The 26,664-nt window shown below is 40.6% G+C and overlaps 1 protein-coding gene across 1 annotated transcript in view; it reads left to right on the top strand.

The window, feature by feature from the left end:
• Window positions 1-26,664, top strand: part of LOC122555811 (parapinopsin-like) — a 72,952-nt gene that overhangs the window by 35,310 nt on the left and 10,978 nt on the right. The window contains exon 3 of the mRNA XM_043701973.1: window positions 20,156-20,386. Coding sequence (XP_043557908.1) covers window positions 20,156-20,386 — 231 coding nt within the window. The remainder of the gene's footprint in view (window positions 1-20,155; window positions 20,387-26,664) is intronic.

Genomic DNA, 26,664 nt, shown 5'->3' with positions numbered 1-26,664 from the left:
GACTAGTGCCTTGTAAAATCTTAGCAAGACTTCCCATTTTCTTTGAAACAAAGAGCAAGATACCATTTGCCTTAAATTAAACAAAGAACTGAGGATGCTGGAAATTTGAAATAGAAAGTGTGTCTGCAAATGGAAAAACGTTTCAAATCCAGTGAACCTTCTTCTGACCATTTCTCATATCAAGTCTGTTGGACTGTTCTGTTAGATCATGTTAATCTGTCCTCTAACTCCACCTGCCTTCCTTGGCTCCATATTTCTTAATATCCTTGGTTAACAGAAGTCTATTAATCATAGATTTAATTTTATTATTGGACTGGCATCTCCTTTTGATGGATGACATTTTCTACACATTTACCAGTCTTTATAAATACAAATATTTCCTAACCTCTGCTCCACACGTGATAGTATAGATTTTAACATTAAGTCATTTTGATCTTAACTTCTAGAATCCAAGGGAAACAAGTTTAGTATATATAATCTCCTTACAATTAAATCCATGAAGCCTGGGGTACTATTCTTGTGACCCCTTACTGAATTCCTTCCAAGATCAAATCATTTTTTTTCACACCAGTGTCTAGAACTGTGTACTGTATTCTAGACATAGTCTAAAAAGAGTTTTGTAGAGCTGGAGCAAAACTTCTACACTTTTATTTTCTATCGCTGTTGTTAAATATGATGCTGTTACATTTGTCACCATCCATTTGTTTTTCTAACTAGCTACTGCATTTCATTGATCAGTGTAAATGGAATCCTAAATCATTTTGGACCGCTTCTGTTTCATAACTGCTCACCATTTAAATGATTTTAACCATTTAGTCAATATTCAGAATGGATGATCTCACACTTAGCAGCATTGAATCCATATGCCCCTGCTGTGCCCACTCTCAATATTTCAATGTCTGTTATTTTTGAACACTAACTATGATACCCGTGATCTTTCTATCAAAGGCAAAATCAGATGCAAGGCGTTATCCAAGTTATTAATAAATATAGTGAATAGTTGAAGCCTTCGCACAAATCTTTATGGGGCACCACTAAGTGTTTCATTTTGATTTGAGTATATATTAATTTCCCTTTCTTTGCCTTGATATTTATTCACTGTGAGATGGGTTTGAATTCACAATTTTCAACTTATCAGTAGAATTTATCAGTCACCGTTTTCTGACAAAGATTTCATTTACATTTTTTCATATCCTGGAGACAGCAATTTGGTCGGGTGGACATAATGCATTCAGAGGCTGCAGAGCTGAAACAATGAGTCACTTACAAATTTATTCTTCTGTAATTTATGTCAAGCTGTTAGTTTAGAAACTATTGGTAAAAATGAAACATCCTTCTGGCAGTGTGTATCAATGTTGACATAATTGTGTTCTTGCAACTAACTGATGGGTCAGGCATGACTGCATGACCTCACCCTTAGAGATGAAGCCATGCTTGCAATAGCTGCACTTTCCACTACTTCAAGTATAGCAGGCATACTCTCTGCCCATGCAGTTGCAATGCCTATTGATTAATATCATAGAACCCATTTCACGTGGTATCTTTATCATGCTGATGACAACGGGGTTTAGTGTTTGGATGCAAAGGACTATTAAAAATCCATGTTATACTGATTCATACTCTTAAGTTTATTTAGTGTGACAACCTGATGCCCCAGAATTGTTGTTACTTACAATGGTGATTTTCTAGGCATATTCTAAACTAGTCTGAAATGAATGTCAAAAAACCATTGACCCAGAGGAGCTCTCAAAACCCAGCCTTCACTGCTTCACCCACAGCCACATCCTGCCCCACAGCTTGAATGAAGTTGTGAGCCAGCTGGGGGTTAGTGAGGCACTGAGCAGGGCAGCAAGGTGAGCAGAAAACAGGGTGTGAGGGGAGCAGGGATAGTGAATGCAGGGGATACAAGGCAGAGAGTGAGAGACTGCAACAGTTGGTGCACAACAGGTCCTTTTCTAGTGCATTGATGGGAGATACAGTAGTTCGTCATCATTAGAATGACCATGAGTGAGGCTGTGACCAGCACTGGGGCTGAAGGTGTGCAGGTTGACAATATGCTCCTACCTAATCCTCTGCTCACCCCTCTTCCCACACATGCCATAATCTCTTCTAAAGTACAAGCTACAGGGTGCTGTGTGTGCATGCCTCTTGCTTTCCCCTCCCAAACCCTCCCCTTGCATAGCATCATGACTCAATTTCACAACTCATAGCTTCCAGTTCCCATCTTGGTGCTGCAGCTACATTGGAAGTCTGCATGTGCTGGGGTACGAGAGTGTTGAGTTACTTGGCACCAGTTAGTTGCAGCCAAGGGTAAAAGGTAATGCTCAAAACCTGTGTGTAATAATTTATGCGATTGTGGCCTTTCAACGAGCCAAATAGTGAACCAAATTGTATGTCCTATATGACACAGAACAACAAATACCAGGTTGAGTCTAGTACAGCCACCAAATCATCCTGTTCATGCTGTAGCTAAGGAGCCTGTTTGATTAAGGATGGTAGAGGATGGAACAAAATACAAATGAGCCCAATCAAGGAAAAGCACATATTTTAACAACAAGGTATACTTTATAGGACGTTAACAATAGGTAAATCTACTTTGGCTGGTTAGACTAAGGGTGAAGACTAAATCTGATGGTGAAGACAAGGCCAGAGGCATGAAACCCCATCAGAATCTGGTACTCGTCTCCTTTGCTCCCCCAGTCAAGACTGTAAGATATCAAATTGAGCTCATCTACGACATTCCTTCTAAGTTTTGATCCCCCCGTAATTAACATGTATACAATCAGGTAGGTGACAATGATGCTCCAAAAAGATTATGCTGTCCTTGACTTTTTTTTCAGAGAGTTCATAAAAGCAGCGATTCCGAAAGGTCTAGATTTGAAGGGTTTTAGGGCCAGTTTGATTATAGCTAACAGATAATGCCTCAGGCAAAAAAGGCTTTCAAGTTTTAAAAGACCACTTTTACAATGAAAGGGAAGTGGCCAGCTCCCCAAGCTCAGCTTCTCTCTGGTTTGGTTTGGTTTTCACAGTCTGGCTCTTCATGAAAGTAGTCGGTTAGTTTTGAGGCTGCTGTTCCAAGAAACAGCGACATGGAAGAAGGTGTTCCATGCTGAATCTCTCTCTCTCTCTCTCTCTCTCTTTCTCTCCCTCTTCCCTCTCCTGTAAGACCCTGTGCTTGATTTTACCTTTTTTGCCCAGGGGTGTTTATGGGGATTGTAGCAAGTATTTGGAACAGCATCATTAAGTTGGGATGGCCTGTTGGGTTTTTGGATACTTGAGTTATTCTATATTCTGTTCTCTTTTGTTTCTGTTTAATTCAGTAATCTTGTAAATAAATTCTGTTTTGTTTAAAACTGAGTTGTTTGCATGGCTGCATCTCCCCTGGAATACCCACTGTACATTTGCTTAAAACAACTAGCAAAGTTAGGGTCTGGGCTGCTTTTGTGAAATGTTTTGAGAGGGTCTGGCCTGATCTGTAACAGGTACAAAACCATTTTTGCATTTACCACTAACCTATCTATGCAATTTTATGCGATCACAAGGTTTCACAATGCATTCCAGAATGAATTTCTTTCAGATTTGAAAGATTGGTAGGTCTTTGATTTGAGGATTTTTGCCCTTGATTCTGATTATCTGCAAATCATTCAGGAACTTTTTTTCTCTTGGCAGTTGGTTGGGGAGGAAGTTGCTGCTCTGAACCTGATAGCTGGTCTATTACCCTTCTGGAGAACCTACAATCTCCTATATTTGCTTTGCAGAGAAATACTTTCCTGTCAACTTGAGTCAATTACCCCATAGCATCATGTGAGGGCCATTAGTCTCATGCATGTTGTTCAAATAAAAGGGGTGTTTTGTTGAAATGGGTTCTCACATCCCTGCAGATAAAAAGCAAAATGATCAATTGCCTAAACACTCACAAATAAAACAATGGTTCATGTGTCTGGAATTGGTTCCGTTTTAACTGATTTAAAATCAAAAATGAGCTTTGAACAATAACAATCTTAGGTTTGACTGGAAATAGATGTTCCTTCAATTCAGTGCAGTCAAGGCTGGTTGTAAAAACAGAAACAAATAGTCAAGACCTATTAAACACATGAACCGTTTAACATTTCACAATATAATCCTGGGGTAGCTCATCTTACAAATGCATTTCACTTGTACTTATGAACTGTGACAATGTCACAAAGAAATGATGTATGCAGTGAGATCTAAAATCCTGTAATTTCCTTACAGCAAAAACATACATTTTATTATGACATTTTTTGTAAGATGCAATATGTATTGAAAATTTACTCATTGGCATCAGCCACACCAATCAACAAAAAGCTGCTACTATCTTCACTGTAGCAAGCCTATATTTCTTCTCTTCCCCAGCTTTCATCTTAGTCAGACATAGATGCTGTTCGCCTTATGTCTGACTCTCAATAAAAATTGAGATATATGAGGCCTTGAGACTGAGAGGCACAATTTTACAAAGGTTGTGTCTCTTTGCAAGTCTTTTAAATGGTTCGCACGTCTGCATGAGGCTCTGTATGAAAAAAGACTGAGTAGCTCAGGATGAACCGAGAGAAAGTCCATTCCATTTCTTTCAAAATTGATTTTGCAAAGGCAAATTCCAGAAAGAATTGGATGATGATCTCGTCCACATCTCAAAGGCATTGTGCAAAGGCAGTGAGACTCCGAGCACGGAAGAATATTCTTATCAACACCAGCCAAACAGTGTGTTTTGGTGCTTGTTTGAAAGTTGCGGTGATGCAATATGCTGTCAAAAGGGCTTTCAAAGTCTGCTCAGCACACATGAGAGGTTACATTATTTTTCATAGGGCTTTGAAGACATTACATGCAAGTTTAATGAACTTTGGGTCAAAAGGTATTTTTCTGCTCAATCGCCTGTCCACAAGGAATAAATGCAACAATGTGGTACCAACTGAATGGAGAGTTTGTCAATAATGTGGAAAGATCTATCTTTCACAACACAAGGAACAGGGAGAACTTTAGCATAAAATGCCACTTGATGGTTGTGTACTGAGGATTTGTTCAGCTTGATGTAACTTTATGCAAAGCTGGCCACTGATAGGATTATGGTAAAGGATACATTTAATTTGATTTAATTTATTATCATCACATGTACCTAGACACAGTGAAAAGTTTTGTTTGGCTTGCAGTATTGGCAGATCATACCATACAAAGATCATACAATGATAGAACAGAACAAGGAATACAAAGGTACAGCTGCAAAAATGGTGCACAAAAAGGAAGATCAGCATTAGATTTGAAATATGAGAGGTTCATTCAGAAACAATAGCGGGGAAGACGTTGTTCTTGAATCTGATGGGATGTGTGTTTAAGCTTTTGTATCTTCTCCTGGGGATTCTGGGTAACCCAAGACGGAGGACAGGAAAAAATTGTGGCAGTAACAGCTGCTTCTTTCTTGAGGTATTTTAGGCATTAGAGGTGATTTCCTCAAATTCCAGGCGCAACAGTTACTGTTTTATATGCTGTTGCATTGTTTTGGAACTTTGGGGAAAAAAAGATTAAAACAATGGCACTTTTAAAAAGGAGGAAGACAGACTGAAAACAACGACCACATGGTCAGTGAAGGAGAGAGAGAAAGAAACCTACACTGCTAACTGACACAGTAGTGAATCTGCACAGCTGCTGCCTTTGCTGTTTCAGTTCATGTATCTCTGAACATTGGAGTGCATCTAGGAAAAATCAGCAAAATTCACAGCTACTTTGGAGGAGCCTGTGTGGGAGAGCTCACAGCACAGGAACATACAAGTTCATAGTTTTTAACATGCAACCTTGCTGTAAGTAATGCTGTACTGAGGAGAGTGGGCACTTTCTTGATTAGATGTCTTGTTGACATCTGACTCTTGATTAAATTTTTAAAAAATAAACCATAAGTACTAAGTTAGCCTGGTGCATTATTTTCTTTAGAGCAAAAAGATGGTGCTATTTTCTAGGTCTGTAGTTTGTGAAGGAGCAAAGATGGCCTTTAGTAGTGTTATGCTCTTCCTGTCAGATGTGGGAGTTTAGGGAGAGTTTCCATGTTACTGATGATTATGTCTGCAGGAAGTGACTTTAGTTGTAAGTCCTATCATATCGCACGGATCAGTTAGAGTGGCAGTTAGAGGCAATGAGGAATTTACAAGAGCTGGGGGTTGTGATGGATGACAGATATAGGAAGAGAGAAAAGCCGCAGCTACAGTCACATAGATGGGTTAACTCCAGGAAAGGCAAGAGAGGGAGGCAAGTAGTGCAGGAGTCTTCTGTTGCTATCCCCATTTCAAACAAGTATGCTGTTTTGGAAAATGTAGGGGGTGATGGATTCTCAGGGGAATGTAGCACGAACAGCCAAGTGTCTGGTATCAAGACGGGCTCTAATGTAATGAGAGGTACGTCGGCTTCCAAGCATAGGGGACTCTCTAGTTAGAGGTACAGACTGACGTTTCTGTGGCCAGCAGCGAAAAATCAGAATGGTGTGTTGCCTCTCTGGTGCCAGGATCAAGAATATCTCAGAGAGGGTGCAGAATGTTCTCAAAGGGGAGAGGGAGCAGGAAGTCATTGGAACTAATGATACAGGAAGGGAAAAGGATGGGATTCTGAAGGGAGAATTTAGAAAGCTAGGCAGGAATTTAAAAAGGAAGTCCTCAAGGGTAGTAATATCTAGATTACTCCTGGTGCTACGAGCTAGTGAGGGTAAGAAGAGGAGGATAGAGCAGATGAATGTGTGGCTGAGGAGCTGGTGAAGGGGAGAAGGGTTCACATTTTTGGATCATTGGAATCTTTTCTGGGGTAGAAGTGACCTGTACAAGAAGGACGATTGCACATAAATTGGAAGGGGAGTAATATACTGGCAGGGAGATTTGCTAGAGTTGCTTGGGAGGATTTAAACTAGTAAGATGGGGGGGGGGGGATGGGATCCAGAGAGATAGTGAGGAAAGAGATCAATCTGAGACTGGTACAGTTGGGAAAAGGAGCAAGTCAAACACTCAGGGCAGGCAGGAACAAAGCAGAGAACAAGGTACAACTGATAAATTAAACTACATTTATTTCAATACAAGAGGCCTAACAGGGCAGGCAGATGAACTCAGGGCATGGTTAGGAACATGGGACTGGCATATCATAGCAATTACAGAAACATGGCTCAGGAATAGACAGGACTTGCAGCTTAATGTTCCAGGATACAAATGCTACAGGAAGGTTAAAAAGTGGGACAAGAGAGGAGGGGGAGTGGCGTTTTTGATAAGGGACAGCATTACAGCTGTACTAGGGGGGGGATATTCCAAGGAATACATCCAGGGAAGTTTTTTGGGTGGAATTGAGAACTATGAAAGGGATGCTTACCTGATTGGAATTGTATTATAGACTCTCTTATAGTCAGCGGGAAACCGAGAATCAAATTTTTAAGTAGATTCCAGTTATCGGTAAGAATAATAGGGTGGTTATGGTGGAGGATTTTGACTTTCCAAACATAGACTGGGACTGCCACAGTGTGAAGGATTGAAATGGAGAGGAATTTAAGTGTGTACAAGAAAACGTTCTGATTCGGTTTATGGGTGTTCCCACTAGAGAAGATGTAGACCGAAGGGTCTGTTTCCATGCTGTACATCTCTATGACTCTAAAACTTGACCTACTCTTTGGAAAAAAGGCAGAGTAGGTGACTGAGGTGTCAGTGGGGGAGCATTTTGGGGCCAGCTACCATACGTTGATTAGTTTTAAAACAGTGATGGAAAAGGATAGACCGAATCTAAAACTTGAAGTTCTAAATTGGAGGAAGGCCAATTTTGACAGCATCAGGCAAGAACTTTCAAAAGCTGACTGGGGGCAGGTGTTCGCAGGTAAAGAGACAGCTGGAAAATGGGAAGCCTTCAGAAATGTGCTAACTAGAGTCCAAAGACAATATATTCCTGTTAGGGTGAAAGGAAAGGTTTGTAGGTGTAGGGAATGCTGGATGGCTACAGAAGTTCAGGTTTTGGTTAAGGAAAAGAAGGAAGCATATGACAAGTATAGATAGGATAGAATGAATGCATCCTTAGAAGAGTATAAAGGCAGTAGGAGTACACTTAAGAGGGAAATCAGGAAGGCAAAAAGGCGACATGAGAAAACTTTGGCAAATAGGGTTAAGGAGAATCCAGAGGGATTTTATAAATACATTAAGGACAAAAGGGTAACTAGGAAGAGACCAGGGTCCCTCAAAGATTAGCAAGGCAGCCCATGTGTGGAGCCGCAGAAGATAGGGGAGAATGAGTGGATGTAGGTTTGCTCGAAGAGCTGGAAGGTTCATTTGCAGATGTTTCATCACCATATTAGGTAACATCATCAGTGAGCCTCCGGATAAAGTTACCTAGTATGGTGACAAAACGTCTGAAAATGAACCTTCCAACTCAGCGAGCAAACCTGCATCCTTAACCTCAACCTGAGCTCCAAATCTTCTCAAACACGCTAATACTAAAAGAGTATTTTGATTCAGTGTTTACTGTGGAGAAGGATATGGAAGATATAGAATGTAGGGAAATAGATGGTAACATCTTGAAAAATGTCCATATTACAGAGGAGGGGGTGCTGGATGTCTTGAAATGCATAAAAGTGGATAAATCTCCAGGACTTGATCAGGTGTACCCTAGAACTCTGCGAGAAGCTAGAGAAGTGATTGCTGGGCCCCTTGCTGAAATATTTGTATTATCGATAGTCACAGCTGAGGTGCCGGAAGACTGCAGGTCGGCTAACGTGTAGCCACTATTTAAGAAATGTGGTAAGGAAAAGCCAAGAAACTATAGACTGGTGAGCCTTACATCAGTGGTGGGCAAGTTGTTGGAGGGAATTCTGAGGGACAGGATTTACATGTATTTGGAAATGCAAGAACTGATTAGGGATAGTCAGCATGATTCTGTGCATGGGAAATCATGTCTCACAAACTTGAATGAGTTTTTCGAAGGAGTAACAAAGAGGATTGATGAGGGCAGAGCTGTGGACGTTTTCTGTATGGACTTCAGTGAAGTGTTCAACAAGGTTCCCCATGGGAGAATGGTTCACAAAGTTAGACCTCATGGAATACAGGAAGAACTAGCCATTTGGATACAGAACTGGTTCAAAGGTAGAAGACAGAAGGTGGTGGTGGAGAGTTGTTTTACAGACTGGAGACCTGTGACCAGTGGAGTGCCACAAGGATCAGTTCCGGGGCCTCTACTTTTCATCATTTCTATAAATGACTTGGATGTGAAAATAGGAAGTATAGTAAATAAGTTTGCAGATGACACCAGAATTGAAGGTGTAGTGGACAGCGAAGAGGCTTAACTCAGAGTACAATGGAATCTTGATCAGATGGGCCAATGTGCTGATGAGTGACAGATGGAGTTTAATTCAGATATATGCGAGGTGCTGCATTTTGGGTAAGCAAATCTTAGCAGTACTTATACACTTAATGGTAAGGCCCTAGGAATTGTTGCTAAACAAAGAGACCTTGGAGTGCAGGTTCATAGTCCCTTGAAAGTAGAGTCTGAGGTAGACAGGATAGTGAAGAAGGCGTTTAGTATGCTTTCCTTTATTGGTCAGAGCACTGAGTATAGGAGCTAGGAGGTCATGTTGCGGCTGTACAGAACATTGGCTAGCCACTTTTGGAATATTGTGTGCAATTCTGGTCTCCTTCCTCTCGGAAGGATGTTGTGAAACTTGAAGTGTTCAGAAGAGATTTGCAAAGATGTTGCCAGGATTGGAGGACATGAGTTGTAGGGAGAGGTTGAATAGGCTGGGGCTGTTTTCCCTGGACCATTGGAGGCTGAGGGCAGACCTTTATGAGGTTTATAAAATCAAGAGGGGCACGGATAAGGTAAATTCTTGTGGACACTGTCCCATTTCTGATATACAATTGAATTGGAAGGTTTGGGTGATGTCCAGGATGTCGCTGTGAGGTATGGACCACTTGTGCCAAGTGCAGATCTGGAGGAAGCATCTCACAACTGATGGCTAAAGCCTTACCCATGATGCAAAGGAGCTAACATTCCCAGGTGCCCAGTTTCTGTTTGACTCTGGCTCTACACTGCTCTCAGTTTTGGGCACACAGTGTTTCCCTGTATACCCAGCATGTTTTGGGCAGTCTCCCTTGAAAGTTAAGGTGACAAAGCATTGTCAGCCCACTTCCAAAGGAACGCATTTGTTATGGTAGCTCAGTTACGGATGGCACACTAGAAGGCCTCATGACTACTTCAAGTATTCTGGGTGTCAATTTGCACAGCGTCCTGCTGTATTCACTTTAGGAACTGATTATTGCACCATCTTGTTAAACAGTCACGATGTGCTGAATGGACATCTTCTGGCCTGTATTAATTCTGTGATTCTGTGCTGCATATGACTGCACACTTTCTCAATATTGAGAGAGTGGTACTTTTCCAGCTGCAGTCCGAGCTCACATCCTATCCATTCTAGCAGCCAGTGATTCTCTGTACCACATGAGAAGCATGAAGTACTCTTAAAATGGCATGATTTCTTCTGCTGCTTCTCTCTCTGGCAAGACAGAAGGATGTATTCAGTTTTTCTTTCACACAGTGCCTCATGTAGGCATGCGAAAACTTTGCAAGAGTTGGCAAGAGACTCAACTTCTTCATAAAATTGTGCCTGTCAGTCCCAAGGGCTCTTACATCTGAGGATTTGATTGAGAGTCAGATGTAAGGCTAACGGCAACAATCGTTGAGTAAGATGGAAGCCAGAGAAAGAGAGTGAATACTGGCTAGCTGTGGTAACCCTGATGGTTATAGTAGCTTTTCATTGATTGTTATAGCTGATGCCAAAGAGTAAATTTTCAACACCTATTATATCATATGGAAAAAGTCACATTAACATGTAAGTTTGCTGTAAGGAAATTACAGGATTTTGGATCTCACTGTATGTAACATTTCTTTGTGATGTCGTCACAGGTTATAAGCACAAGCGAAATGCATTTGTAAGATGAGCTACCCAAGGATTATATTGTGAAATGTTAAATCTTTCATGTATTTAATAGGTCTTGACTATTCATTTTTGTTTTTACAACCAGCCTTGTCTCTACGGAATCAAAGCAACATCTATTACCAGTCCAACTTAACATTGCTCATGGGATTCTGCACTGTTCCCAGACATTCATATCATGTAAACATCAAATGTTGCAGGAGGGCTTTCAATTTCATGAACTGCATTTCCAGTGCAGTTACAAAACTAAAACTGTGGAAAATTGATCAGGTATGCCCTGTACACAAAAAGCAGGACATATCCAACCCAGGCAATGACTGTCCCATCAGTCTACGCTCGAACATCAGTAAAGTGTTGGAAGCTGTTGTCATCAACAGTGCTATCAAGCAATACCTGCTCAGCAATAACGTGCTCAATAATGCCCAGTCTGGTTCCACCAGGGCCACTCAGCACCTGCCTGACCTCCTTACAGCCTCTGTTAAAACATGGACACAAGAGCTGAATTCTAGAGTTGAGGTGAGAGTGACAGCCCTTGACTTCAATGCTGCTTTTGTCTGATTGTCGCATGAAGGAGCCCTAATAATCTTGAATCAATGGGTATCGGTGGTAAACACTCCCAGCATGTAGGGAGATGGTTGTGGTTATTAGAGATTAGTTAACTCAGCTCCGGAGCATTTCTGCACCAGTTCCTCAGTCTAGTGTCCTAGGCCCAACTATCTTCAGCTGCTCCACCTTCCCTCCATCATAAGGTTGGAATTGAGGATGTTCCTGATGATTGTACAATGTTCAGCATTATTCGTGACTGCTCAGATACTGAAGCAGTCCATGTTCAAGTGCAACAAGACCTGGATAATATCCAGGCAAAGTAACACTCGTGCCACACAACTGCCATGCAATGATCATCTCCAAAAAGAGAGACAATCTAACCATCACTCCTTGACATTTAATGGTGTTGCCATCAATGAATCCCCACTACCAATACTCTAGGGGTTACCATTTGCTAGAAACTCAGCTAAACCCACCACATAATACAAGAACGGGTCAGAGGCTAAGAATACTGCAGTAAATGACTCACCTGCTGACTCCCCAAAGCCTGTGCACCATTTACAAGGCACAAGTCTGGAGTGTGATGAATACTCCCCACTTGCTTGGATGAATGTAGCTTCAACAACACTGAAGAAGCTTGACACCATCTGGGACAAAGCAGCCCGCTTGATTGACACTACATCCATACCATGACTGACACTCAGAAGTACACACTGCTGCTATCTGTAAAGTGCACTGCAGAAATTCACCTAAAATCCTCATGCAGCACTTTCCAAATTCACAACCACTTTCACCCAGAAGGATAAGGGCGGCAGAAACGTGGAACATCACTACCTGCAAATTCCTTTCAAGATGCTCACAATCCTGACTTGAAAATGTATCACCATTCCTTCTCTGAATCCCATGAGTGAATAAATGAAAACCCTACTTGATCTGCCTAAACATGATGGTATTCCAGCACAAAGGATTGTTTATAGTCAGGTGCTGCAGACTAGTAAAGGTTGAGGCCTAGCAGCTGAGGGATGTTCTCAAGATTAAAGACAGCAATGGCTCAATGAGGCAAGTACCCCAGAAACTGGAACTCAAAACAAAACTCCAGGTGCCTGCACCAGAGAATGATGTAGAGAAGTAAATTCTAAGTATAAGTTGTAAATAGAATTTATCGTTGTAAAGGGCCTTGTAATAACCAAAATCAGGTGCTATACTGAGCACAACTTTGCAACCCACCCCCTAATTTATATATTTGTAGTTTATAAATGCAGGAAACCACCTTCATCTGATGGTAAAGCAGTAATGAAGGAGATTTACAAATAAGATATCAATGTATCTCAGCAGCCTTACATCCTACACGGTTTTGTTCATTCACACTCTAAAAATATAGGCAAATGTACTCTCCTCGACACAGTGTTGTCTTTGGTGCATTCGGATAGTGCTACCTCAGTTCTAATCACTCTAGGACAGGCTGCATGGGGTAGGGAGGGCCAAATGATTTGCTGAGGGGTCTTGGTATAGCCTTCATGGCCACCAATTAACCTACAATCACCATAAGAAGCTGCCCTCCCAGTCAGAGGAAGTTTCCCACCCATATCCTCTATGATTAGGGAAGAAACAGACAATGTTTGGAGGACATCATGATTTGTTGATCTCAGCACGCGGCCTGGGGCTGCAGCGAAGCCATTGGGAAGGTCAATATGAGATTTTCAGTGGGACATTTTCTTGGAGAAGGGGAAATGAGAGTCATGCTCTTTGGGGTGAGTGGAGTATGATTGAGGTTGTCAGGGTGACAGTCGGGACATTCTGTTGGGTGTCCGCGGTTGGACAGTGAGTTTATTTTTATTTCCCAGAAACATATTGTCTTTTCCAAAAAGCTTTGGCAGTGAACAACTTTCCATCATCCTGATTGGTTGGTCTTGTCACATTCCTCATCAACCATTTGGTCAGGATACTCCAGTTGGTTAATGGGCACTCCCTTCACAGTCAACTGTACTGCTGCTCAAGGCCAGCAAAGCTCTGACTCAACGATGAGTGACAGAGTTGATGGATGGATGGGGAGTGCTTTGACATGAGGGGTGAGACAGTAATGGGATGAGATGATATCTAAGTGACTGACAGTGATGGGAGTGGGTACCTGAATAAGTGATGGTGGCACTGAGGGACTGAATGATGGGTGGCCAGGTGAGTAGATGATTAGTGGTGACCGAGTCTGTGAATGAATGGGAGGGAGGGAGGGAGGGAGTGACTAGGAGAGGTGTGTGATTGAAAGGGGTGGCTGATGCATGAGGGATGGGTAACTGAGTTAAATTGGGCTGGATGAATCCAGCCACTCTTCCTCCTCCACCCTTTCCACACCCTTCCAGCTCCCCCACCCACCATGTCAGAAAATATACTCCAACAGAGACAAACCAAACTCAGTTAAATCAAATCCCTGAGCTCGTCCACCTTCTCTACCCTGTTCCCTGATGTCAGAATTTGAGACCTAGTTATTTTCTGTATCTAGATCTACTGCTTAACTGAAAATGGCAAAAAAATAAAAATGGTTTGTTTGTTAGCTGTGCTGTTTGGGTCTTTTGAATGATCATTTTTATTAATGACTTATTTAAATAATTTTGGAATTGTTTCCTTTCCTCTCGGAATATGTTCCTATTGTTAAGGCAAACTTTATCCTTCAGAAATTTGCTCATCAGTGCCCCAAAATGAGAGAGAAATTGCAGTGTGGCCCTCCAGGCAGAAATGTTAAACAACCCCTCTGTATGAGCTTAAAACATGACTGATTCTTATTGAGTTTGATTTCTCGTATCTGTTTTAATTAATTTGTCTCATTGGGAGCACATGAACCAACATGCATCCTGGATTAAACAAGTGAAAGCTGTTGGTACAGTTCAAGATGAATTCTAAAATCCACAGGATAAGTCATCTTTCAGGGAACAGTTTTAGTTGTAATTGGAGATGAAAAGAGACCTTTAGGTCTGTTAATGCTTTAGGACATTCCATTAATTTGGGCAAAATTTAATCTGATCGAAGCACTCCACACACAGACAAGTATTCACATCTGCAGGAGACACTTTAAAATCAAATATTTATCTCTCATTCATTTCTTGAGTACCAACTAAAATTTTAATGTACTGTTCCACTTTAGTGCAGTATTATTGCTTCTTTTACATAACTAAGGCCCCAAAGGTCTTATTTCTGTGACAAATTTCTTGAATTAAAAGTCTTATGGTAAAGAATAGAACACCAACTGGTATTTTCAATTTTTAAGGCACGTGAGAACAAAACAATAAAAATTAAATATTTAGAGTCATATTTAGACTTCACAATGTCTACAATTAATGGTCAGATAAGAAATAGGGTTTACCAGATACGTTTATTTCTTACACGATATATGCTCAAACCACAAAACTCTTGCCATCCATTAGATAATGATAAATCCAGTATAATGAGTTGCAATCATATAGTCAGTCAAATTAAGAAGCTAAAAGAATTAATGAGGAAAGAAGGGAGTACTACCGAATGCTGGAATGTAGAGAAACCCCTTATGAAATGTTGGAGAAATTGTTCTAACTGTCCTGAGATATCAAAAAGTTTGAAGTTTTTCCTTGCCAGCGTTGATGTTGTTCTTTTTAAACAATGCGGAAAAATGGAAGTTTTATTTAAAATATGACGTCACATCAATAAAATCCTGGCTTGCGATTGTCACTGCCTACCCATTTTAGAGGCCATTGGATTTTTAATTGCCCGTTAGTTATAATCATGATTTACCAGTAACAGTACCCCTACCACCAAAACAATAAGAGCAAGTCAATTTTTTATAATGTCATCACCACAGAAACATGACACAAAGAGCATCGTTGAGATCTAATCAAAAATGATGCTAAATCCAAATAAGGAGGTTTGACTAAAACTTTGTCAAAGGACTGGATTTTTTTTTAAAAAGGAGGGTCTTGAAAGTGGAGGACGGATTGGACAGACAGTGGAGTTGATAAAGAGGATTGTAAAATGTGCAGTATAAGGTCAACAAGTCCTGACCAGACGTATTCAGTACAGCACAGAAGGGTTTGTCATTCAGCCCATCAAGCTTCAATCACTGTTCAGAAGAGGAATGCAGTTTGGTCCACTGCCCTACTCTTTACTTGTTACTCAGTATATTATCTTCATCCATGTTTATACAATTCCCTTTTGAAAATCTCCTCCAGTGTATTCCAAATTCTAATCAATTGCTTTGTTCAATTGATTTTTCCTCATGTCACCTCAGGTTCTTTTGTTGATCACCTTACGTTTGTGCCCTCTGGATATTAACCCTTCAGCTAATGGAAGGTTTCTATTCATCTACTCAATGTAAACATTTCATGACACATACATGACACTTAAGTCTCCTCTGAACCACCTATGCACTGAGAAGAACTCCACTTGCTCCAGTCTATCCATGCTTTGTACAGCCTGATCTCCAGAAGCTTTCATGGCTGTACTTTCCCCTAAAGACTTCATCTCCTTCCTAAAGTATGGTGCCCAGATTGGAAGAACACAATGATCTCTTGGCAAATTGGAAGTCAATGCTTGCTGTAGAGTGCTGTCATGCAGCTAAATAGTTTAGCAGAACATGTCAGCTACTTTGTTATATACATTTGAATTAAATATTCTTGATCTTGATACATTTGTTCAGTTAACTGTGTTAAAGGCAGCTGCCTTATGGAGATTGAATTTCATGCTTGACAGCATAAGTGATACACACTTCAACATCTGTTGAATTTTTCCACTACAACAATTTCTTTTCAAAAGCATAAATCACAGTGCACAAAGCAACCTTTGAAGCTTCCCAAAATCCTTCTAAAAACATGAGCTCCCTTACATGTCAAATAGTAAATGTAAACTACCATTGTGAATGCGTGCAATCACCATTTCTGAATGTGGAAAAAGAATAATTCAATAATATTAAATTATTGAATGACTTCATTGTACAAAACTTTAACTTGAATTATCCCCGCACATCAGCAGAGCGATCAAAAGGTTGATTAAAAAAGGTCAGTTTAAGAAGTACAATATCTTAAAACAAGAGGGTGTCACATGACTTATAGGCTTAGGAAGGGAATTGCAAACGTAGCTGAAGGCACAGGTGGATCAAAGGCAAACCAAAGTGCCCAAGAAGACATAATTATGCAGCACAGACTGCAGAGGAGATTAAAGCAATTGGAAAAAAGGTGATGCCACAGAGGGAAAGAAATACAGGAATGTGAACTTCAACATTAAGACATTGCTGGGTTAGGTGCACATCGTTCATTCTCTTCCCTGAAAGATGTGCATGAATCTCTTGGACTTTTGAATTCTATGTTGACATCATTTTTTAAAAAGCATTGTTATCATGTAGGTGTCACTAAAGTTATATAACTGCTAGTTAGTTTTGTTTTATGGATTTCAAACAAGTTGCCATATCACTGTTGCCATTTCCTTTCTCTGAATGTCCTCAAAATTAGCCTGTTAAGTCATTTCGTAGTTTTAAAATAAAAAACAATTCAATTAACACCTTTTCAGCATATTCCGATTTGGTAATAAAGATTTATTCCCTGATCGCCATGACCCATAAACACATTTTGAACATGATTCTACTTCAAAGGCATGCCAGAAGTATACTTATATGACAAAGTAAATATACATTCAGCATGCATATGCTGTCAAGTGGTTTATCTCAGGTAATTGGCTTGTGAATTGTTAGAGCACCCACACTATCTTTGTTAGTAACAAATTAAAAAAGGGAAAAAAAGATTACTTCTGGCAACTGTAAAGCTTGGAGAAAATAGGGAGTTAATAGTATGTTAAACAACAAAGTTATCAATGTGAACCGATGATGAGCTAAATTCAGTGAAACAACTATGAGTATGATCTTTTGAATAGCAGGCCAGTATAACACAATAGCTATGTGGAAGATGCCTATTCTTTCACAGTCTGGCTGGAGTTGAAGGAATCCTGCTGTTTTAGATCCAGCAACAAATCTTACTCATTACATACTCAGTAGTATTAAGATCTAAAAATTATTTAGTCAGCTATTTCACAAACGTGTGGGCAGCACAGTGGCACAGTGGGTGGCATGGTGACACAGTGGTTAGCACTGCTGCCTCACAGCGCCAGAGACCCGGGTTCAATTCCCCCCTCAGGCAACTGTCTATGTGGAGTTTGCACATTCTCCACGTGTCTATGTGGGTTTCCTCCGGATGCTCCGGTTTCCTCCCACAGTCCAAAAATGCGCAGGTTAGATGAGTTGGCCAAGCTAGATTGCCTGTAGTGTTAGGTGAAGGGGTAAATGTCGGGGAATGGGTCTGGGTGGGTTGCTCTTCAGAGGGTCGGTGTGGACTTGTTGGGCTGAAGGGCCTGTTTCCACGCTGTAAGTAACCTAATCTAATCATCATGTTGCTGTAACATTTGTGAATTAAACTCTTGTATAATTTAGCATAAGATTCTATGCTCTTGTTTTACATAAGAACGTAAGAAATTGGAACAAGAATACACCATAAATTGATACTGTTCTGCATCCAATATGGTACTCAACTCCACTTTATCATACTTACTTACTTCTGACATTACTCAATTCCAAGAGATCAAATGTCTACTTGTCTCAGCCTTAATTATGTTCAATAATGTAACATCCACAATCCAAACTGAGGGAGAGAATTTCAGTAATTCACAGCCCTCTGAGGGAAGAATTCTCTGCTCCTCAGTCCTAAATAATCACCCCTTGTCCTTTGATTGCACGCAAGTGTTCGAAGTTTCCAGAGGAGACAAGCTCTTAATGTTCATCCTTTCAAGCCTATTCCAATTTTATGTCACAATGAGATTACCTCTCAATCTTTTAAATGAGAGAAAATAGTCCTAATTTACTCTGTCTCTCATCACAACAGGACATGATCTAGTGAACTTTCGGTCAATCACTTCTATTGGAAATACATTCTTCCTTCAATATGGAGATGAAAATTATACTCAAGTATTCCAGGTGTGATCTTACCAAAATCCTGAACAATTGTAACAAGACTTCCCTGTTCTTGTACTCCATTCCCCTTGTCATCCCCTTCTGTAGTTGACTGCCCAGAGGCTGATCCAGTCCATAATGTTATAACCCTCACTACACCTCGGGCAAAAAGGCAGTTCACAAATACACCTCAGCTAAATTAACCTTTAGCTATTGTTAATCCATTCCAGTCAGCCGAAAGAACCCAATTTCTTTTCATCGTATGGCTGCCCAGGAATCTCTCATCACCTGCCATTCATGCAATAGCCAAATTGATACTCAACAAATTTGGCCATATCATAAATGTACTTTGGGTGGCAATCAAGATGTGAAGTGGGACTTTGTAGGTGGAGTTCATAACTGAGAGATAGGGACATTACTACTCCACCACAAGATCTCCCTCTTGCTATAAAGGCTAAAAATGTTGCTTATTCCTAACTACTTGTTAAATCTGTATGACAACCATCTTCAAAATATTTAGAAAATATTCTGCTCTTTAATTCTTAACCAAGGCTGGCAATGAGTGCAAGCTTAACCAGTGCTGTATCCCTTGAAGGAACACAAGAATACTTTTTCTGCATTGTACTCCATCTGCCACCTTGTGGCCAACTAATTAACCTGCTTTTATCAGGTGACATTGTCACTTGGCTTTACATTACCAGAAATCTTAGGCGCCTTACTCTTGGTTGCTTTGTCTGAGGCCACATGTGGCACTCTGCTAGTTTAAATACCTATTTATTTCCAACTCTGTTTCCTGTCCATTTATCAGCTCTCCAACTATGCTTTATATTATCTGCAAAATTTAATTTAAACTTGTTTGTGGCAAATTCTGACTGCAGTCCCCATGCTGACATCGACTAGCTCAGCAAAGGTATGGGACTGATCAATCTGGTGTGTATTAATCAGCTAGAAATTCCTTTTACTAACAGAATCAATAGAGGACTTCACATTTACGTAATCTTGTTTCAACTGTGTATCCAACACCTCACCAAGTTTCAACATTAGGTGCCTCTACTAAGATACACATCCGTAAAAAACATAATTATGATTATTCCCTGAAAAATACACAACCTGCACGACAACCTATCAGTCTCTGTATATATGTGTTAGCAGCCCATCCCCACACACGTTCTGCTACATTCTCAGGCCTTTACATTCTATTTCAGATATTGTTCTTCATGTCCGTATCCATTTATCCAAAATCACCGAAACCTCTGGCAGCAATCCTGGGAAGTTCTTTACCACTCAAATCATTTTCAAAGTTTTCCAGCACTTTTTCATTGAGGCTATGACAGGAATTTAGGGAGCTGCCTGGGTCCACCAACATGTAAGCAAATAACTCGTGTTCAAAAAATACTAATTCTTTGGCAATCAGGAGTTGGAGATCTTTGGTTGTGCTGAAATTGAATCTTCAAATCCTATAAAAATTTGGCTGCAAGTTGAATTCTTTCTCCACAACAAAAGTAGGTGATGTGGCCTGCTGGATTAAAGTAGGCAATTGTCTTTTCTAAATCTTTATTATGGGATTGATTACTCATCGTCCCAGGTGCATTATTATATCAATGAAAATCCAATGGTAAACTCCAGTTTGATTTTAAATAGTTCTGATGCAAGCCAAATCTATTTGTTTCCTTCTATTGTCTTTCATCTACATTTTGTCTTAATAGGTAAGAGTAAGCAATTCCACAAGACGTGCAAGAGAGCATAAGGTTTTGCTCATGGTGACTTTAATGGTGGTCTGTTTCCTGCTCTGCTGGCTACCTTATGGAGTTGTAGCACTCGTGGCTACTTTTGGACGTCCTGGTCTGGTCTCTCCAGCTGCCAGCCTTATCCCTTCGATCCTTGCCAAAAGCAGCACTGTCTACAACCCCATTATCTATATCTTCCTAAACAAACAGGTAAGTAATTTGAAAATGCTTCTATGAGTTACCACTTCCTTCAGGTCAGGGAAAACTATACATATGCATCAACTTTGTGCATTTCAATTGCCAGAATGGGTTTCATTAACATAATGGCAGAATGAACCATGGACTCTTAAACTGTAGTCCTACACCCCTACTGTAGATACAATGATTGGTCTTGGTGGTAGGGACAGGGATGTGCTGGAATCATGACCACAGTTCAAAATGTGTAGAATCTATAGATGTCCAATATTCACCGGAAGCATTGAGCTTCAACTTGTGATTGGAAAACAGGAATCTGAACTTTTACTAATCCATACCTTTTTTCCTAATCTCTAGGCTTGACTACTCCAAAACGCATTTTGGCTGACTTCACATTTTCCAATCTCCATAAATTCAATCTTCCAAACTCTGTTGCCCATACTTTAAGTCAGGGCACAACCCACCCATCATCCCTTTACCTACTGACCTATATTAACTAATTATTTAGGATTCTTATCCTTGTTTTTAAATCTGTGACTTTGACTTTCCTATCTCACATCATTCAGATCTACAAATATTGGAGGTCTAATTCTGGTTTCTTCCAGTTCTCAGATTTCAATCACTCCACCATTGGCAGGCTTCCTTGGTCCTAAACTCTGCATTTCACTTCCTAAGTCCCTCACCTCTCAAACTGCTTTTCTTCCTTTAAAGATGCTCCGTAAAACCCAACTCTTTGATCAAACATCAATCCATCTGCCCTGTTGTTATGTAGCTCAATGTCAAATGTTTATTTGTTCATGCTTTTGTGAAGTGCCTTGGACTGTTTTATGTCAGTAAAGGTGCCATGATAATGCAAGTTGTTGTTAAGTTATTTTTTAAAATAGTCTGGATTTTTTTGTTAGTGGGGCAAGAGAAGGGCTGAAAATGTGTTGCTGGAACAGCGCAGCAGGTCAGGCAGCATCCAGGGAACAGGAGAATCGACGTTTCGGGCATAAGCCCTTCTTCAGGAGAACGGAGCCAGTAAATTGTTCGTGGAGTTTGTTCCCCTATATCCCCACCTACAACATTGTATTTCTCCCAGACTTGTTTTTACTTACTAATGCTATGCCAGTGCCAATAAGTATTCATGTTTTAGAATAGGTTTGATAATTTAATTGCTTTCATTATATTTAAAGCTGCACTACCCTTATGCTAAACAGCTTGAAAGTGATTAAAACACATTACAACTTTTGACATTTAAGTCTGCGCTAGACTCAAGAGGACAGCATCATTTAAAATGTAAAGCATTGGTAACTTGGAGAAGGCAAAACAGTACCAATTCATTTTCAGTGTCGGTTAGCTCAGTACTACACCAACCACTTGAAGTCATTCACTAGGATAAATCCACATAATGTTAAAAATAAAAATATTAATGAAGGAAATAATTAATTAAGGAGATGAAAATTTGATTTCACACCAAAGAGACAGTCTTCGGAGGCCATTTCACTAAATGCTCTTGTGGGAAGGAAATCGGTCATCCTTAACTGGAATGGCACGATGGCTCAATGGTTAGCCCTGCTGCCTCACAGCACCAGGGACCCAGATTTGATTCCAGCCTTGGGTAACTGTCTGTGTGGAGTTTGCACATTCTCCCTGTGTCTGCATGGGTTTCCTCCAGGTGCTCTGATTTCCTCGCACAATCCAAAGATGTGCAGGTTAGGTGAATTGCCCAGGCTAAATTGCCCATAGTGTTCAGGGATGTGTAAACTAGAGCATTAATTGGGGTAAATATAAAGCAATAGGATAGTGGAATGGTTCTGGGTGGGTTACACTTCGGGTGGTTGGTGTGGACATGTTGGGCTGAAGGGCCTGTTTCCACACTGTAGGGAATCTATATCACATCTGGCCTATATGTGACTCTAACCCACAGCATTAAGGTTAACATTTAATGTCCCATCTGGCCAATCAGGGATTGGCAATGAATGCTGGTCTAGCCAATGGCATCCACGTCCAATAAACAAAAAAAAAAGACTTACTTATAGAGGTGTGTCTCCAAAATGAATTGTAGATTCACATCTGAAGCTGGTGATGCTCAGTGGGAGAGGTCAAGTTGAAAAGCAGGGTTTGAAATGGTGATTTCTGAGCGCTTGCTCGCTTACACTTTCATAATATCTACTACCCTGGTATAAATTGGTAACAGGAACACAGGAACTGAAGTAAGCCTTTCATCCCAACAAGGTCATTTCATAAGTCAATTAGATCATGGCTGATCTTGATGTTATCTTCACCAACCCTTAATTTAATTATCTTTGACATGCATCCCTAACATATACCTAGTAATTTCAATTTTCAAATTTTCAGTTGGCTTAGTGTCAACATGTTCAGGGTGGAGGCGTGCGTGGGAGGAAGAGGTGATGTAGAGAGCTGAATCGTGGCATAATCACTGTGTAGGCCGATATATTTCTTGACATCACCAAATATCTCACGGTTGAAACTTTATTGCTGGAACAGCACAGCAGGTCAGGCAGCATCCAGGGAACAGGAGATTCAACGTTTCGGGCACAGGCCCTTCTTCATGTTCCCTGTTCCCTGGATGCTGCCTGACCAGCAATAAAGTTTCAACTTTGATCTCCAGCATCTGCAGACCTCACTTTCTCCTCGAAAATATCTCACGGTCCCTTGTCCTTCCTATCAGAAGAAAGGTTCCTCTCTCTCCTTCCTATCTACTATTAGTTATTCTGTAACTTTATCTTAACTAGATTGCTCCTTCTGATTTCATCATTCCAACAGTCATAAACCATTTATGACCTATTGACTTGACTGAACCAACCTGATGATTTGGTTTGCTACAGTGAGAACACATGTTGCACATGTCTTTTTTTAATGTGTAATCCCTACTTTGTGGAAGCAGGCCATTCTGTCTCTCGAGTCCACACTGACCTTCTGAAAAACATCCCATCCAGATACAACCCTCCCACCCTATCCCTGTAACCTTAGATTTCCCATCACTTATTCACCTAGCCCACACATCCCTGGACATGACAGATAATTTAGCATGAACTTAAAAATGTGTTGCTGGAAAAGCACAGCAGGTCAGGCAGCATCAAAGGAACAAGAGAATCGACGTTTCGGGCATAAGCCCTTCTTCAGGCAGAAGGGCTTATGCCCGAAACATCGATTCTCCTGTTCCTTTGATGCTGCCTGACCTGCTGCGCTTTTCCAGCAACACATTTTTAAGCTCTGATCTCCAGCATCTGCAGTTCTCACTTTCTCCTAGATGATTTAGCATGGCCAATCCACCTAACCCGCACATCTTCCGACTGTGGGAGGACCTGGAGTGCTCTGCAGAAACCCATGCAGACAGAATGCGGAAAACCCACACAGACAGTCACCAGAGGGTGGAATTGAAACCAGTTCCCTGGCGTTTTGAGGCAGCAGTGCTAACCACTGAGGCACCATGCCATCTCTTTGAATGATGTCCCCCCCACAATATTTGTACCCTGCCCTTTTCCCATGATCCTTATGCCCTTTAGGCCTGGTATGTCTATCAGCATAGTGCAAGGCCTGGTCAGTTCTGCTGTGAAAATCCCTAGCCTCTCGATGTCAATTTTCAGCATCAACCCTTTTGCACTTTCCTGAGAGTAAGAGTCTCCTCTTTTGAGATTTCTCCTCCTCTGGGGGATCTCTTATTCTAATCCAGCTAGAATTAGATTGTCTGTTAGTCACACAAATTTGTGGATTTTGTAAGCTGTGTTAATGCAGTCACATATTGATCAATGGATCCTTTTTCACCTTGTGCCCAAATATTGAAGAAAAGCACTGTCACATTCTTATTTTTTAGTCATTCACAGGATGTTGACACTGCTGATTAGGCCAGTACTTATCATCCATCCCTAATTGACCCCAAGATGATGGTATTGAGCTGCCTTCTTGAGAATGGGTATGCCCACAATTATGTCAAAAAGGAGGGAGTCGTATGATTTTAAATCAATCAACAGTAAAAAGCAAGGTAATACAGTTCCAACTCAGAATGGTTTGTGGCTTGGGTGGGGGTGTGTGGATTTTACAGGTTCCCTTGAAAGTGTTACCCCTTCTAGGAGCTAGAGATCATGGGTTTGGAAAGTACAGCTGACATAGCCTTGGTGGGTAGTTTGCAGAGAATTTTGTAGACACAGCATACTCCAATCACTGCCAGTTAGCTGTGAAGGTAGTGGATATTGAAGTGTTAGTGTGGTATCAATCAAGCAGGTTGCTTTGTCATGGATGGTAATGATGCCTCAATCCTTTGTAATGAGAACAATGGCCACCTTCCCATAGAAATACCACCCTCATTCTGCTTGAAGCTTCCAGTTGTCACTGGAACAGCTAATAAATTTTATTGAGGACATCCTTGGTGAAGTGGAAACATGTGACACATTATTGACCACAAATTCAGGTTGGAGAACAGATTCCTGCATGCCTCAGGTAGATGTGGATCCAACCAAGACCCACTCTCCCTCTCCTCTTCCAAATTTCTCAGGCTCACTAGCCACAAATGACATGATTCTCTCTCATTAGTATCCTTACATACAAATAAGGAAGGACACCACTATGACTGGGACAACACATCCATCCTAGGACAAGCCAAACAGAGACATACATGTGAATTCCAACCGGAACTCGATCAACAAACCCAGTGAGTTAGACCCCATCTACCCACCCTCTGAGAAAAAGATCAGGAAATGACATCACTACTGGGGATGACATCACCAACCCAAAGAAACCCAAACATATAAATAGAAAGCAGGGATCGTCAGCAGTGCTTTGTCCAGAGGCCAATTGAAGATGTTACCTATTGGGGTGATGAACCTTCCAGCTCAGCAAGCAAACCTACATCCAGACTGTGTAACATCACAGCTTATTCTCTGAAATATACCAGCTGAAGTGCAATGCACACTATTACAATTAATGTCAAGAGGCAAACAGTTTGAAGAGAATCTGTGTAGCCTCTATAAGCTTTAACAACGTTAAATAAATTCTGAAAGCCGAATTCTTTTAGAATCCAAGTAAGTATGAATAAAAAACCACCAGAATCTCATGCAAAAGTATTTCAAGATTCTTTTAAACCTCACTGGTACCATTTTCAATTAAGGACTTAGGTAGAGTACTGGGCTCCAGAATGACTTGGGGATTTTAAATGTTCATTACACACTGATTGATGTCACAATCTGCTGACTTGGCATACTCCCTGCAGACACTCAAAGCACTCAGATGTCAACACTGCCAGCAGAACAGCATCCAGTGTAACTAAAGTTTGCAAAAGTGTCAGAGACTTTATTTCATATTTCAAACCAAGTCTATCACCCTGAAAACTAAGTGCTGTGGAACAGATTTCATGATCTTTAAAAATGGAGAACTAGCTGGATGATTGCCAGGCATTAAACCATGCAAGGTGCTATCCCATTCCTCAATTAGAAAGAACTAACAAAGACTACCAATGGTGGAATTGAGGAAACATGACATTCATAGGTCAAAAGATTACATGAATCTGTGTTGGAGATGGTTAACCATTCTTTGCTATTTTGAATGAGCTATTGAGCTTCTCCTCAGACCCAATCCCAGACGTGAGCTTGTGTTCTACAGCTCATCACCCCACCTTTTTAGGAAACATTTCCACTGACATCCAAGAATATGGTATCCAAAAGTATATTGTGTTACAGCATGTTTAAGACAACCTCATTTAATTACAAGGTTCAAGCTACGTATAGTCACAAATCTTTACACCAGGTTAATTGCACAGTTACCTAGTGATGTTTCAAGGTGGTCTCCCCAAGGAAAACTACTACCAGAAACCTCAGTTTTTTAAAAGTTATACATGGCCTAGCAAGCCACTCAAACGCAACTAGGGACAGGCAATAAATGTTGGCCAGCCAGTGATGTTCACACCCCATGAGTGAATTTTTAAAAAAGGCTACCACTTCAGAGCAGAATTGTGGTGTTCTTTGCAAATGTTATGTGAAATCTTACATATGGGGGGAAGTAGTTCATCTAAGAGAATTGCTCTTGAAGCATTAACAGGAATTGTTTGATTTTTTAACTACTAAGCAGCAAGTGATCTGTACCCACAGCACAGAGGCAAATAAATAGTCTATTTTATGCACAAGAGGAGTCCTATTGCATTTTACAAATTAAAATTGACCAATATTAAATACTCTGGCCAGCTATGTACAAAGATAAGTGATTCTTCCCTGAAAAAGAATAGTTGAATGTGTACTTTTGCTAGACCTGTTCATACAGAGAATGATCAGAATATACATCACCCCTTAAAATGATAC

Source organism: Chiloscyllium plagiosum, chromosome 13 (genome assembly GCF_004010195.1).
Source record: "Chiloscyllium plagiosum isolate BGI_BamShark_2017 chromosome 13, ASM401019v2, whole genome shotgun sequence".
NCBI lineage: Eukaryota > Metazoa > Chordata > Chondrichthyes > Orectolobiformes > Hemiscylliidae > Chiloscyllium > Chiloscyllium plagiosum.
Note: the sequence above shows the minus strand (reverse complement) of the source record. Positions and strands in the feature narration are given on the sequence as shown.